General features: G+C 36.1%; 1 protein-coding gene across 4 annotated transcripts in view; it reads left to right on the top strand.

Annotated features, from left to right (window-relative positions):
- Window positions 1-9631: 9631 nt before the first annotated feature.
- Window positions 9632-17367, top strand: part of LOC126336544 (zinc finger protein 184-like) — a 167985-nt gene continuing 160249 nt past the window's right edge. For 2 of the 4 annotated variants that reach the window (XM_050000367.1, XM_050000396.1), the window contains exon 1: window positions 9632-10617. In XM_050000367.1, the coding sequence (XP_049856324.1) occupies window positions 10462-10617 (156 nt within the window). In that variant the 5' untranslated portion in view covers window positions 9632-10461. Of the gene's footprint in view, window positions 10618-15502; window positions 15595-17367 lie in introns of those variants that run through there. The other 2 variants (XM_050000377.1, XM_050000386.1) reach the window with 2 other exon arrangements.

Genomic DNA, 17367 nt, shown 5'->3' with positions numbered 1-17367 from the left:
AGCTTCCATGATGGAATAAGAAGAAATGTTTCCCATCAAAAACCAGCTCAGAAGCACACATTAAGTTAGGAGGAGTGAGGAAGCGGTGTTGGAATCGAAAATTAGCACGTGCAGGGATCAGGTTCTGTGTCCTTCTGTTGGAGGTAAGTCAATAATATCTGCAGAGTGATGTGATGATGTGTTCCATGGGAGCAGGAAGTCTGTGTACACACATCGGTGTAGGTAGGCAATCACTTTCACTATGATTTCCAGACTTAATTTGTTCCATATAGTTTGCTGCATCATGCAACAGTCAAAACAATCAACACAGTCAAAATTGGTGAAACGTCCTAATAACCTCTGATCTGTGATATCATTGTCTCATTGGCAGCGCAGTGTGTTCGCTATGCACGTGGAACACTACAGGACTTTTGGGTCACCAATGTGGGAATTAGAGGACGACGAGTGTATAGAACGATATTCTGACACTGTTGCCTTGAATTACATACATTGTTCATATGATTACACATAGAAAAATCACAGAGCTCTTTACATCAAAGCATATGACGCCATATAATGCCAGAAAACAAAAAGAAAAATGTCTATAAAGGTAACGACTTGCTCATTGTTTCTATCATTGACTTGGTGGTTGATGTCAATATGGTGATCGATGCCGCTACAAGCACATGACTCTTGACAGTTTAATACAGACAGACTAATTAATACATATAGAGTCTATGCACCAATCCCCTTCTCAATATAGAATACACGTTTATACCCATCAGTTTAATGAAAGTACAGTCAATGTCAGAAATTACAAACACTTTTCCATTAAGGTTTCTATGTAATTTCCCACAGCAGCAAAATTGTTGTTGTTGGCACAGAGGGATCATATTTGTATGGTATGAATGTCATAGTACCACATTCTACCTACTAAAATTTCACATTTTACCTACTAAAATTTCATGGTTTACAGAATCAAATGCCTAGCTCATATCGATTAACAATACATCAACAAATGATTTTGCTTCAAAGGGACTGATACTGTTGAAACAATGTTTTCAACTGCTTTCAGCATTATTGAGTTTATCACAAAATGGTGCTGATATTTGGTCAGAGTTCCATTAAAACGATGTCTATAGATTTTTTGAAACATGCAATGTTCTACTATTTGGAACAAGAGAAAGTGTTGGTAATTATTAACATATGACTTGTTACTTTTCTTATGTAACAGAACAATTACTGCATCTTTAACCATGTTGAGAACGAACAAGCCATGAAAACCCAGTTCACAAGTAAATGAAGTTATTATAATATAATGTCTTCCTGTTTTTCTAATAGTAAAATTTGACAGACCATACAACTCTTATGATTTTGAGTTGCCCAGATTTGCTGCAGCTACTGCAATAAGACTCACACCTATTTCTACTCAGATAAGTAAGGGTGTTTCACTACTGTTCTGTTGACAAATAACTTAAAATCTTCTAAATATTTTTAATACTGTATTCATAATTTTAATTTTTTGTAGCGAATAATGTACATCACCAGACATAAGAAAGAGATGATCCTGAGCTGCTCCATAGTTTTCAGTCCATATTAAACTACAGGTCCCCTATAACGAACTGGCTGGATAGACCTGTCTAAGAATCAAAGGAAAGGAAGAGCATACTACCTTCAATCAGACCATAGGACCATGCCCATAAAAGCACTATAGTCTTCAAAGCAACATTACTATTGCTTATAGTTTTACCTTTGTTATATGTCTTTTAGTTGTAATTAACGAAGATTAACTGTTTCACTGCGTTTTGACCTGACATAAAAATTCTCAATACTTTGAGTTCAGATGCAACTACTAACGGATACTTTGGGATTACTGTTGCTGAATGCACTCTTTTAGACCAATTTCTTCTAAAAATATTGTATTGTATTAATTAATATTATTTCAGTTTTCAAATTTAATATTGTTTTCTTTAAAATCGCCTTCTTTGGCTGAATTTTACAGGTGAATGCACGGTCAACATTTATGGTAACTTCCTGAAGTTTTGTAGTAAGTCATTTCTGAGCAGTAAACAGATTAACTCCAGTACCAAAGCTTGCAACATGGCATTTCATACTTTACTGATAACAGCACTGATCTGTGGTTAACCAAATTTTTCCATATATATATGCCTTGTCTCCAAGCATTGTTTTCTGTTTGTTACTTAGGACTTGATAATAAGTAAACACTTCAGTTGTGTTTACTGTATATATAATTTCTTCGACATCAAGGAGGGCTTAAAATAAGTGGCAGAGAAAGGAAGAGGAAACCTATAGAGAAAATGTGTGCAAAAAATCTAATCAGGTTTTCTTGATGCATAAGGCAGTGCTCTGTTCTTAATGGCAACTTTATCAAATCAACGTTTAACGTAACAGCAAATTTTTTGTACTAAAAGTTCTGATGGCAACACTGTAAACTATAAACAAATTTGCCCACATTGGTCCAACTATTATCTGTGAGAAAGTGCACAGAATGGATATACAATTTTGGCATTACTGAAAACCTTTTCAAATTTAGTCCATTGATAATGTAACCTATGTATATACAGGGTGTCCCAGCTATCTTGTCCACCCAAAATATCTCTGGAACAATAACAGCTGTTGCAAAACGACTTTCACCGGTATCAATGTAGGATTGGGGGCCATGAATGTACATATTTGGAAACATTCTGAAACGAAAGCATATGTGTTTTTTAACACAAACTTATGTTTTTTAAATGAACCTCCTATATTTTTTCTTGAGCAATCCATAGCATGACAAAGCACATACACAATGGCGTTGATTGCATTGCAATATTCCAATCACACCCCGAGATATTGAGACGCGAAGTTGACACTTGAAACACCCGACATGCGCTGCTAGCGCACGTCCTGAGGCTCAGGCGTGAACCCCATTCTGCAGGATGTCAGCAGACCGTATTATTCGTTTCGGACCTCTTGGTAAGTATGGAAGTGTGATTACACATGTCAATCACATCGCGATTACGGGCAGCATGGGGTTCACGCCTGAGCCTCAGGACGTGCGCTAGCAGTGCATGTCGGGTGTTTCAAGCGTCAACTTCGCGTCTCAATATCTCGGGATATAATGGGAATATTGCGATGCAATCAACGCCATTGTGTATGTGCTTTGTCATGCTATGGATTGCTGAAGAAAAAATATAGGAGGTCTATTTAAGAAAACATAAGTCTGTGTTAAAAACACATATGCTTTTGTTTTAGAATGTTTTCATATATGTACATTCATGGGCCCCAGCCCTACACTGCTACTGGTGAAAGTCGTTTTCCAATAGCTGTTATTGTTCCAGAGATATTTTGGGTGGACTAGATAGCTGGAACACCCTGTATACTGGATTGCTATGTTTGTGACAGAAAGTGATATAAAGCTTCTCGTTAAGGAATAAAACCTCCATTCAAAATTAACATGTGAAAAATACTATATACAATTACGAAACGTCACACTGGTAATAATTGATAATTTTCAGGCCAGCAGAAAGAGTGTCAGTTAATTTCTAACATACTAAAGATAATAAACTCATCAGAAACTATTTGATAGGTCTCTGATACTTATATAGTATATGAATGAATACCAGTACTGTAATTCAATTAGAGAAAACAAATGCATGCCTACATCCACACATACTGTACTCTGCAAACGACTGTGAATTGCATATCACAGAGTACCACATGTAAGGGTTTCTTTCCATTACAGTCACATATGCAGTGTCAGAAGAGTGATAGCTTAATTGCATCAGCACATGTTGTAATAAGCCTTAGTTGTTTTTCTCCACACCCCCTATGGTAGCGAACTGTGTTTCTAAGCCATAAGCAACTTAATGAGAGTAAGATTTCATAATGAATGAGAATATAGGCCTACTTTATGTTCATGGAAAGTATATTTTATGACATAAAATTACAATTTTGCGAGTTATATATTAATTTAAAAATATTTTAATTTTTAAATTATTGATGTATGAAACCATGTGACAAGTCAAACACTGACAGTTCCACTGGCAAGCAAGATAAGTACCTTATAGTTTATTTGGTGGATTATAATACTGTGTTACGAAAATGAAAGGGTTCATAAGTACAGATACAATGAAATAATGTCAGAAACTCTCATGTACCACTGTCTGTTCTCAGATATGATTTGCTGGTCCAATGAGCTTTTATATTAATATACAAATTACATTGGGTAATGTTGCCTACTGAGACTGTATTTTGTAAGCCTATTTATGTTAACCAGACTTATTTTATTCCATAACATATGTTATATTTATTAATTATTTCATTATTTAATTTATTAATTATTTCAAAAAATACAAGCTAGTTTTGAAATGTATCATAAAAGAGGCAAAAATTAAGGAAAATGACAAATATATTATGAAGTCATCCAAACTAAGTCCATGAGGAAAGTTGTGCAGGATCTTATGGGGAAGAAGACAACTCACAAAAATATTGTGATATCACATTATGGCAAGAATGTCACTGACCCTAGGGCAGTTGCAACAGTTTCAATTCTTATTATGCAAATGTTGCTGGAAAATTAGGAAAAATTTGGAAATCCAACTAATACAACATGGGATAAACTTTCATCTATTGAAATAAATAATATATCCATGTTCCTCAGTCCAATAAGCCCAACAGAGCTCCTAAATACCATTAATTCTCTGAAGAGTAATTGTTCAACTGGTATGGACAATATTCCAGATTATATTATAAAAATAGCAGCCAGACAAATACTTCCACCTTTATTGGACATATGCAATTCATCCTTATCATGTGGTGTCTTCCCTCAGCAACTGAAAATGGCATAAGTAATACCCCTATATAAAAAAGGTGATCATCAATGTATGGGTAACTATAGGCCTGTGTCTCTGTTGTCAGGGTTTTCGAAAATTACTGAAAAAGTGTTCCTTTTAAAACTAACTACATTCTTTGGCAAGAATAGTATTATTTCTGGATGTCAACATGGCTTCACACCACAGCGATCAATTGAAACAGCCACTTTCAGTCTGATAAACCATGTCTTAAATGCAGTGGACAACCACAGAAATATCTCAGGTCTATGCTTGGACCTAACAAAAGGTTTTGATGTGATTGATCATGCTGTACTCCTGAGGAAGCTTGAATGGTATGGTGTAAGAGGTGTGCTAAATCAGTCGATTATATCATATTTGGAATATCGCTCTCTGGTAACTGAAATTAAGTACATGGAAGGAAATGAACTCGAGGCACACCTTCCATAACCATGTGAACTAAAACATGATGTTCCACAGGGCTCCATTTTAGGTCTCTTTCTTTTTTTGGTCTACGTTAATAATTTCTCATCACATGTTAGGCATTCTGAACCAGTACTGTTTGCAGATGACACCAGTCTATTGATTCAAGGGAATAAAGAGGAAAATCTTACTGCATGTGCAAAAGATATTACAAAATGAGTGTCTGAATGGTTTGCCAGAAACGGGTTAATAGTTAACCCCCCCAAAAAACGGTACTCATGAATTTCCACACTGATCAAAATAAAAGTCTGGCACAACCTGTAATATGTATAGATAACCAAAACATTAGTGCTGTCAATGAAACTAAATTTCTTGGGATTCATATCCAGGAAAATCTTAAAAGGAGCGCTCATATCACATCACTAAATTCAAAGCTAGCAAAAATGAGCTATGTTGTAAGAATTTCTTGCAACAATACTAGTGCAGAAACAGCTAGGGCTGTATACTTTGCTCATGTACATTCAATACCGAGGTACGGTATCATTTTCTGTGGACATTTACACCAGGCCATAACAGTTTTCAGGAAACAAAAGGCAATTATAAGAATAATGAAACAAGTGAGCAGCACAAAACCATGCAAACCTTTCTTTAAAGATCTAAAGATCCTACCCTTTCCCTGCATTTATATACTGGAAGTAGTAATGCATGTCAAAAAAAAGCAAACTGAGAAGAGAAAAACCTTTTTCCTCAAAACAAAAGTGTCCATGATTACAATACCAGGTCAAACAGTGACATACATGTTTATCATTTGAACACCACGTTATGCCAAAAATGTGTATATCATGCACGAACAAAACTTTACAACAGATTACCAAGACATATAAAATCTCTTCCTGAACTACAAAGCTTTAAAAAGTCTGTGACAGCCTACCTTATGAAAAACTGCTACTATTCAATCTCACAGTATCTTATGCAAGAAAAAAAGCAATATCTATCTTTAACTGTAGAAATAATTTATAAATATGCAGTATTTCAAATATTTGTAATTATAAAATGAACAGATCCAATTTGTTTAAAAAAAATTTAATAACCTATGTTTGCCATTTGAAAAACCAATAGCTAAAAAGGTTTTCTGTCCAATATCCTGTGCTCAATATATGTACTGAAAAAGAGATTTATATGAAAAAATAAATAAATAAAATAAAAATAAGGTTTATGAGCTAGGAATCTGAAATTTATTACTCAACTTGAGCAGGGTGCATGGCAAATGACTAAATAAATGCAACATTTCGTTGAATGTAAGGGCAGCAGAAAATCGGATAATTATGTAAGACACCTAGTTTAGTACCGGTTGTAAGTTAATGATCCGGAAGTCTGTCAGTGCAGCATTTTAATATTCCTGTCTCACTTGCAGTTTGTAATTCCTTGCTAAGCAATTTGGTAGCATTTGAATAAATTATAAATGCAGTAATATTCTTTTTAGTTGTTTCGGGTTGTTGTGGTCTTCATTCCTGAGACTGGTTTAATGAAATTCCATGCTACTTCATTCTTTGCAAGCAGCTTTACCTCCCAGTACGTACTACAGCCTACATCCTCCTGAAACTGCTTAGTGTATTACTCGCTTGATCTCCCTCTACAGTTTTTAACCTCCACACTGCCGTCCAATACTAAATTGGTGATCCCTTGATGCCTCAGAACATGATCTACCAACCGATCCCCTCTTATAGTCAAATTGTGCCACTAATTTCTCTTCTCCCCAGTTCTATTCAATACCTCCTCATTAGTTATGTGATCTACCCATCTAATCTTCAGCATTCTTCTGTAGCACCACATTTCGAAAGATTCTATTCTCTTCTTGTCTAAACTATTTATCGTCCATGTTTTACTCCCATACATGGCTTCACTCCATACAAATACTATCAGAAACGACTTCCTGACACTAAAATCTATACTCGATGTTAACAAATTCCTCTTCTTCAGAAACGATTTCCTTCCCATTACCAGTCTACATTTTATATCCTCTCTACTTCGACCATCATCAGTTATTTTTCTCCCCAAATAGCAAAAATCCTTTACTACTTTAAGTGTCATTTCCCAATCTAATCCTCTCAGCATCACCCAAATTAATTCTGATACATTCCATTATCTTCGTTTTGCTCTTGTTGATGTTCATCTTATATCCTCCTTTCAAGACACTGTCCATTCCATTCAACTGCTCTTCCAAGTCCTTTGCTGTCTCTGACAGAATTACAATGTCATCGGCGAACCTTAAAGTTTTTATTACTTCTCCATGGATTTTAATACCTACTCCGAATTTTCTTTTGTATCCTTTACTGCTTGCTCAATATACAGATTGAATAACATTGGGGATAGGCTACAACCATGTCTCACTCCCTTCCCAACCACTGCTTCCCTTTCATGTCCCTCAACTCTTGTAACTGTCATTTGGTTTCTGTACAAATTGTAAATAGCCTTTCGCTCCCTGTATTTTACCCCTGCCACCTTCAGAATTTGAAAGAGAGTATTCCAGTCAACATTGTCAAAAGCTTTGTCTAAGTCTACAAATGCTAGAAACGTTGGTTTGCCTTTTCTTAACCTAGCTTCTAAGATTAGTCGTAGGGTCAGTATTGCCTCACGTGTTCTGATATTTCTACGGAATCCAAACTGATCTTCACCGAGGTCGGCTTCTACCAGTTTTTCCATTCGTCTGTAAAGAATTAGCGTTAGTATTTTGCAGCTGTGACTTACTAAACTCATAGTTCGGTAATTTTCACATTGTCACCACCTGCTTTCTTTGGGATTGGAATTATTATATTGTTCTTGAAGTCTGAGGGTATTTCGCCTGTCTCATACATTTTGCTCACCAGATGGTAGAGTTTTGCCAGGACTGGCTGTCAGTAGTTCTAATGGAACGTTGTCTACTCCCGGGGCGTTGTTTCGACTCAGGTCTTTCAGTGCTCTATCAAACTCTTCATGCAGTATCATATCTCCCATTTCAGCTTCATCTTCATCTACATCCTCCTCCATTTCCATAATATTGTCCTCAAGTACATGGCCCTTGTATAGACCCTCTATATACTCTTTGCACCTTTCTGCTTTCCCTTCTTTGATTAGAACTGGGTCTCCATCTGAGCTCTTGATATTCATACAAGTGGTTCTCTTTTCTCCAATGGTCTCTATAATTTTCCTGTAGGCAGTATCTATCTTACCCCTAGTGAGATAAGCCTCTGTACATCCTTACATTTTGCACTTCCTGTCGATCCCATTTTGAGATGTTTTTATTCCTTTTTGCGTGCTTTATTTACCGCATCTTTATATTTTCTCCTTTCGTCAGTTTAATTCAATATTTCTTCTGTTACCAAAGGATTTCTACTAGCCCTCGTCTTTTTACCTACTTGATCCTCTGCAACCTTCACTACTTCATCCCTCAAAGCTACCCATTCTTCTTCTACTGTATTTCTTTCCCCCATTCTTGTCATTTGTCCCCTTGTGCTCTCCCTTAAACTCTGTACAACTTCTGTTTCTTCCAGTTTATACAGGTCCCATCTCCTTAAATTCCTACCTTTTTGCAATTTCTTCAGTTTTAATCTACTAATCTACAGTTCATAATCAATAGATTGTGGTCAGAGTCCACGTCTGCCCCTGGAAATGTCTTACAATTTAAAACCTGGTTCCTAAATCTCTGTCTTACGATTATATAATGTATCTGACACCTTCTAGTATCTCCAGGCTTTGTCCATGTATACATCCTTCTTTCATGGTAGCTATGATTAAGTTATGCTCTGTGCAAAATTCTAGGAGGCGGCTTTCTGTTTCATTTCTTACCCCCAATCCATATTCAGCTATCACGTTTCCTTCTCTTCCTTTTCCTACTGTCGAATTGCAATCACCCATGACTATTAAATTCTCGTCTCCCTTCACTATCTGCATAATTTCTTTTATATCATCATACATATCTTCAATTTCTTGGTCATCTGTAGAGATAGCCGGCATTTCGAGTTAAGCATTATATTTGCGTAGGTTCTGCATCGTTTACGTAACATAAATGTCAAGTTTTTTTCAGTAATTACAGTACAGTTTTTCGAGGAAGCCTCTCCTTTACCCGTGTTTGTCAACATAACTTACAATACCTTTTTTTTTCGTGACATAGCGATATTCTTGTTCACAAACTATACTACTGAAGATGTCAAACCAAATTGTATATATGTAAATACGTGACGAAAAGCAAGTCGTCAATATGTTCAGTAGATGATAAACTCCTAATATGCATATCGAAATGCTTGGGAGCAATTTTTATAGATAAATTGGCTGTAAAAGTGTCAGGTGGAATTGAGGTTTTGTTTCAACGAATCTGTTCTTCCTGGTAATAAGGAGTAACTTAGCATAAAAGTATTTTTTAAAAAGAAGAAAAAACAATTTTAGGAACTACAGTCACAAAACTGATTCAGCCCGTTACGCGTTACTGTTCGATTTTGAGACTGACTGGTTAGTCATGTGTGAAGAGTATAATGTGAAACGCAGAATTATCGATGAAAGAAATATGGTTCCTTTTGTTCGTACTGTTGAGAACTTCGTAATGGCAACCGACTTTCAGATCACTTCTTTTTAAGTTCTATATGTTGCATTGGTAACTTTATCGAAGACTGAATCCACTTTTTGGTTCACAAGATGGAGAGTGGCGAAATGTTTAGTGGTCAGACATTTTTGCATCACGTCTTCGAACATGATATGTCAAGGCGTCTCGATGATAGCCATTCTTCGACTGCGATAAGAAAAACATCGTGTTTGCGCTTCTGTGGTGATGTTCACCAAAATTATGTGTCAAATAAGTGTTTTCTATCCATTGTACTTTGTTAAAACTTGAAAAGTTATCCCTATATTTCGCTAAACTGTTACCATTAATGAATCGGCTTTCGTCCATCAATACATGTATAAAGTATGGCTGTGTTGTTCCGTTCTCGTTGGCGAAGAATGTAGTGGTTCATAAGCAAGGTGTATAATAGGTGATAAGTATAAGTTGTTTTGACGCTGGTGTTTTTTTAAGAGTAACACCAACCGGTCTTAGTAATCTCATTCGTTTCATAGTTATTGAGAAGGCTGTGGGCGCAATAGTTAATACACGGAAATCAACTTTTCATCCACATTATTATTCATGTTGTCTTCGTTGTATCGTGAATAGTGTATAATGTGTGTTGTATTTGTACTGTGAAAATAGTGAAGTTTCAAAATGCAGCCCTCCAGAAGTATACCAAGTAACATGAGTGAGATATGTAGGTTGTGTTTGTCAAGTGAGGGTAGCATTCTGCCAATATTTGGTGAAGAGGAGGCGGAAGAGCCGCATATCCCCCTGTCCTTCAGGATTTTGGCGTGCGTTTCTGTCGAGGTAAGTAAAGTGCTCGATTTGTGTCTTGTTATTAATCAACGGATTGGATCAACGAAGATTGTTGGTATCCGACTGCGGACAGAAACGACCATTGGAAGAGTAACGAGCGCAATCGTAGTTCGTTTTACGTAGTGTTAATAAGCAGAGGTTTGACATTTTACTTACGCTTATCTGCTATGTTAATGGAGGGATAATAACAAATTTGTGGGACTCGGGTATTTTTGATAATTTGCTTGTCCCGTTTAAAAAATATGATTTAAATTTGATTATTTTAGTCACTCGTTCATCTATCGTGGGATCATCTCTCACAGTGATGCAGGCTTTATCATCAGAACACAGTGAAAATAATAGCTGGAATTTTAGGCTGCTTACTACTAAATATGAGGGTAGGACAAGGTGGTCATAGCCTTGCTGAAGGAATCATGCTGGCATTTGTCTGAAATCGTTTTAGGAAAACAACAGAAAACCTCTATCAGGATGGCCGGATAGAGCAAACTCTAACCTGATGTCAGGTCTGTGTGGTTTTTGTTTTACACACAATTTGCACCATTTAATTGTAATACAGTCTTGTATTGCTTCACTTTACTCACTAAGGACTCCTGCTGGTGACTCCTGGGTCACAAACATGCTGTTATTTGCCTTGCAGTCACTGCAGCCTGTTTGAAAAACTGACTCCAGTCCTGTAAACGCACAACTATTCCCCATGGACATCTTTATGTCCACCCTTAGTAAGCCCGGAAAAAGTGAGCCAGCATACTCCCATGATGAATGAGATGCTGAACTTAGGAGACAGATAAAACACTATTATCATGCAATATACAGCATGGTATATGCTTTTCTTGTAAAAGCATTAGGCCTACAGTGTTTCATGTATTGTAAAATGAATTGTAGTTGTCCCTTTCATTATTTAGCATTAGTGCCTACTCTTTAGTCCAAGCTATTTTTAATTGTGTAGTTGGGGCTTCTGCATTACTGATGAATGTTGTAACTGGATGTGCTTCAGCTATCATCTCTTTTGGGCAATTTATTACCTAGAAAATTTGAGTGCTTGCTTTAAAATGTTTAGAATTTTTTGTTAGTTTTTGTGTGGTAATTGTGCAAATGCAAACTGGCTCTTGTTCGTTGATTATGATTACACCTCTGTATAAAACTGTTAGTGAATCACTGTACTTAGTACTGTTTACCCTGGTTACTTAGTACTGTTTACCCTTGTTTGCACAAAAGGTTGGTATTTGCACTCACTTGGTGCAGTAAGGATACCCATTTTCAACAGTTGTTCACAGAGTACTTTTTGCTACTTCTAGTTATTATTCTTATGGGCCTTTTCTGCAGTTTAAAAAATATATTTGTTTTGTGCCTTTGATCCCCAGAAAAGAAAATTGTAGAGCTAAGAATTGCATGTATGTAGGAATTATGTCACCACACAACGGCGGCTGTTGCAACCTGATCTGATCATTCCATGTAATTGATGATAACTCTTCACCTTCCTTAAAACTTTGTGCTTTTTGCACGATACATAGACATATCATCTACGCTTAATGTGATGGAGCCGTTTTTCTTCTTTATGCTGTAGTGTATACTTTTGTTTTCTTTATGTTTAATGTTAATTTATTACATACTGTGTAATTCCAATCATCCTTGAGGGTTTCATTTGTCTTGTCTTCTGATTTTGTCAGTGACTATGATGTTGCTGTCATCAGCAAGGAGCAATTTTACTCCCTAGGCTTGTATTAGTCTGTCCGAAAAGTCGGATATACATTAAGAAGAGACTAGGATCCAGTACACTGTCCTGAACCATACGTATGTTTTCTGTCTGACAACAGTTTTATTAAGAATTCCTCAGCCGATACTTGATCCACTTCGACCTTTTGCACCCTTTTCTCCAGGTATGACTGGAACCAATCATTCGCTGTTTCTCTTGCGTGTACTGCTCCTATAATGGTTTGCGAAAGAAATCTGTGACAACTGGTGTTGCTGTTGCCATCTCTCAAATTTGGAGCTCAAATGACAGCTGGTGCAAAAAGAACACTGAGACATTGTATTTAAGATATATACAAAAGCACATTATGGGACTGGTTAAGTTATATGTGCAGAGCAGCTGTGTCAAATTTTTTGCAACTGTCTGCCATCTTCTGTCGTTGAGCCTGCTGTTGTGTGTTTAGTAGTACTTTATGATCAACAGTGCTGAAAGCCTAGGACAAGCCTGAGAAAATACCCATAACAGGGTCATTCTTGTCAAGAGTTATAAGTTGTCTACCACTTTTATGAATTCTGTAAAAGGGCTGTTCTTATTTACGTAATCCATTCATCTTTTTATGATGATTGATTCAGTGTTTTTGAGAATACAGACAGTAGCGAAACTGGACTCGAGTTTTCAGTACTCTCTGCATTAGCATGGCACAACTTGTGTGTGATTCAGGAACACTGGAAACGTGCACAAAGTAAAGGATTCATATATTGTACTTGTTTATGGGTCTTGTTTGTTGTCTATACATGTCCTCAGAACAGATTGGAACCTCATTTATACCTGCAAACTTCCTGTTCTTCAATTTCTTTATTGTCTTCCTGAATTCAGACTCTATTGCGGAAAACATCATTGTGCTCATTGTGTGTTGCATGTGGCTTTAGGAAGATTTTGTTGCTACTTTTCTGCAGTATCAGAGTAGGCTTATTATGGTCTAGTCATTTACAGAATTTACCATTTCCTGTGGATTTTCTGTCATTCTGCCATCATCTTTGATTTGTATGTTGTTAAACATTTCTGGTTTTTCCCAGTTACATGATTTATATTTGTTACTGTAAATAACTAGCATGATTGGAAGTAAGTGTGTGTCACATGTTTTGGAACCCTTGGCCATAAACAAATAGTTTTCTGCCGTTGCTATAGCTAAGCTTATTTTGTTTACCGACTTGTTTTTTCCTCTTGGTGGTGCAGTCATCCATGATTGATATTACTTTTATAGTGCCTAAGAAATTTTCTTAAAATTTTGATATTCATTGTTTTATAATTATACTTCTGTTTAACAGCCAGTTTCGCAGTGTCAGTGTAGCCTATAACAGCAACACTTTATATATATCTTTCCTCATGAATTGTAAATTGTTAGTGCCTGGGTAATGTTAATTATTAATGAAAACTGCCTCAGTTGTGTTATTACATATTTATTGTGTTAAGACCAGTTTGTAGAACTACTTCAGGCTGCCAAATTGTGCTAAAGTCGTAACACAAATTGTCTAGTCACATGTAATGTTAAAGACCAAATCCAAAAACTATGATCGTCATGGCTGAGGTGGTTTTCACTAACATTAGTGACAGCTGTGGTGCTCAACATAATCAGGATTATTTTGTACCTGGTTAATGTTGGAATTTAAAGAGTTCTCTCCTCCCAGTAAAATATATAGAAAGTTATAAGTATTTGCAACAGCATTTGCCTTGTTTTTGAATGCTGTGCAGCATTTGTTACGAAAAAATACACATGCTTTCTCTCGTGCATCTTCAAGTTGTGAATGTAAAACTCTTTTCAATGTATACAGCATACTGTACATTTAGTAGGAGAATGAAAGGTTTTAGTGTGAGTGTTCTCTTTTTTGGTTAATGATCTTTGGATCAAAAGGAATGTTCATGGTGAGTCATGGGCTTTTGCAGGGACATAATGTTAATTACTGCTGTCACATCACCTTTCAGTGCATAGTGTCACAGTTTTGTTGTTAAATGACAAAGCTAATGGATGTGAAAGCAGAGAGAGAGAGAGAGAGAGAGAGAGAGAGAGAGAGAGAGAGAGGAGGGGTGGGGAGAAAAGAAGGGGGGAAAATCTCTAGCATAGCCCAGGCTCTAGGTTAGTTTGGAAGGTGATAGTTGGGTTGGATTGAGTTGATGAAACAAGCGAATCTGGTACAAAAAGTAAACTGGTTGAGGTGACAGACTGACGTGTAGCTTAGCTTGCAAGGAGAGAAAAACACACACACAAACAATATCACATTATAGTCTCCATATTGTTTATGACATTTGTCACAAGTTTCGTATGTCACTGATCAAAACCGATGACTCGTATCAAACATTCCTCATTATCCTGATCTTCACAGTGTAGAGTTTTTTAGGTGATTTTATTTCACTGTAATCTTTTTAAAATCATGAAGTTTCTTATGTGCCATTCTGGAGTGGATTGCAGTGATTGCATGCAACCAGTGCTGCCCCATGTTTGTTGCAGATTTATGTAATTACTTGTAACACATTTACTGTAATTTACTAACAATGCCCATCATGGTCTTCTACATTTGCAATACTGATAATACATGTCATTTGCATGACTATGTACTAAGTGAAATTGTATTGAACAGTAGTACATGCATTGTGCATTATGCAAATTTGTTTCTGGTGTAAGTTGTTTCCTTAATATTTCTCTGGGAGACTGCAATTTCCATAGCGGATTGCTATACAGACAAACACACTTGTGCTAGTGTTGCTTTGAGTGATTCTATAAAATTTGATCATATCTATCCTTATTTGCTGTTAGTTTTTGAGTATAAAATGTATGTAGTAGAAAACACACACTTTTGAATTAATGTGATAGTGTACTGCAGTGCAGTGTTTTCTTTGATACTAATTCAGATGACAATTTTGACAAAGTTTACCATTGTACCAAGATAGAAATAATGATTTGACCTGTTATGATGCTTTGTTATGACTGAGACCAGTATTATGTAGCTTGATGAAGTGTGTACTGTGCCTTTCGAGGTGACACTACAGGCTGTGTGACTTACTCCAACCACTACCAATGTTTTCTGTTGTGGCTGCTATTTTTGGAGTTCTATTAGAAAGTTGCATACCATATTTCAGTTTTTGTTGTGTTAAAGAACAACAAGAAATTCTGTTTCTGGTCCATGATGATGTCTGTCTGTATTGTTAATGGACAGTGATGAAGACAATATGAACATTCTGTCAACAAGGCAACTATTTGGCAGACCTCTGTAACCACTAAGGTGACTATACACTATACAATACCTTGTATTTAACTATCAAAGTATCTGTACCCAATGTGGCTATGGGCTTTGGCCTGAGTAAGCTTCTGACACATTAAAAACTTGAAAAAACATCAGATCACAGTGAGAAAATTGGGTTTTCAGTGTGGATATAAATATAACTACTAAATGTACAATCTAAGAAATAAAGTAAAATAGATTATCACAACACATTCAATGCCTTCGCTGAATCGGAACCGGACTCCTGTCTTCCGGTTTAACCAAGTCTCCAGGCTGTATTAGAAAGGAACCTGTCACCACAGCTTTCATTACAAAAGAATAGTGCAGATAATGATATCATTGGTTGAACTAGAAAAGCTGCATCGTAAACGTCCCATATTGGTGTTTCGGAGTGAAACATTATTACCAATATGACACTGCATTTTGACAAAGAAGAGTAAGTCCATGCATAGAATATCAGTTCGTAATTTCTGATATAGTTCACAATGGTATATCATCAGGAAAAATCGTGTATGTTCATTTTTCAGTTTAACGAAAATATTCATTGGGAAGTATGCCTACTTATTATGTAGGCCTATCATTCTTATACTTCATACGTGAAATCTGATTATATAAATTATTTATAGTGCCTGACAGATTGCCTTGAGAATAATGTAATCTGTAAAATATTATTGTACCTGATCTCTTGACAGCCTTGATCAATAGAATGTAACATAATACTTTTACTATCTTTTATTTTTATATAACTACATTTTGAAAGACTGCCAGGATTATTACAATTACTGACTTTTGCCCATTGACATAATTACATATGCTAGTAAGTGATAGCTGGTGAAAAAAATGGCGACATAATAATGCCAGATAGAATCATTGGTTATAAGGATTAGGCTACTTGGGAACATTGAAGTGCTGATATTTGGGCTATGAGTTCTGTAAACCATATTATTTGAGAGTTTTTTTTTTTAAGTGCAATATTTAGGCATGCACTGAAATGAAGAACCAGGGTAGTACTCACATCCATACTCATAACAACAGTGAGGCAACAATGTAATGGGGAGAAAAGCATGAAGGATCTTGTGAAGCAAACAACATAGTATCATATGTGCTCCATGTTTTGAATTGCACTAAAAATACCCTCACTGTAACTGAAAACAAAAAGAAACTTGTGATTTGGAGTGATAACTGCTGTGGACAAAACAACTGTGTACTTGTGTATTCATACAAGTTTGTACTTTTTTGTTGCCTGTTTGATTGTATATAAGTATGTGGCCTTTGGCCACAGTTTCCTATCTTGTGATAAAAATTGTGCCTTAATAATAGAGAAGTATAAGGAGGTTATGGTTTACAAGAAGTAATTACTTCAGCACACCCTTCTTTACTATTCACCATATACAGACCAGAGCAAAAAGACTTCATTCACTTCCAGACTGCTGCTGATGAAGTCGTCAACAAGGCAAATCTACATGTGAGTTTTGCTGCACAAATTAAAGTGACCTCACCTGGAATAATGCACATAAAAAGATATTCATTGAAAGTGAATGGTGGGGAAGTGTAAAACTCCTAAAGGAAGGCAAAACTGCTGGCATTTTCATTCATACGCAACATTCAGCAGTGCTAAGAAATACTTCCTTGCTATGGTACCCTAGGTGTCACATCACCACCAACAGTTTTTTACTGATCTGTTTAATGATACTGCAAACTGATGATTTTTGTTTCATATTCTGTAAATGTCTTAAGATATTTATATTTAAGTTTGTTTTGTCAACCACTATA

This window comes from Schistocerca gregaria, chromosome 1, assembly GCF_023897955.1.
Source record: "Schistocerca gregaria isolate iqSchGreg1 chromosome 1, iqSchGreg1.2, whole genome shotgun sequence".
NCBI classification, from domain to species: domain Eukaryota; kingdom Metazoa; phylum Arthropoda; class Insecta; order Orthoptera; family Acrididae; genus Schistocerca; species Schistocerca gregaria.
The sequence above is the reverse complement of the archived record's forward strand: the minus strand, read 5'-3'. Positions and strand labels throughout refer to the sequence as shown.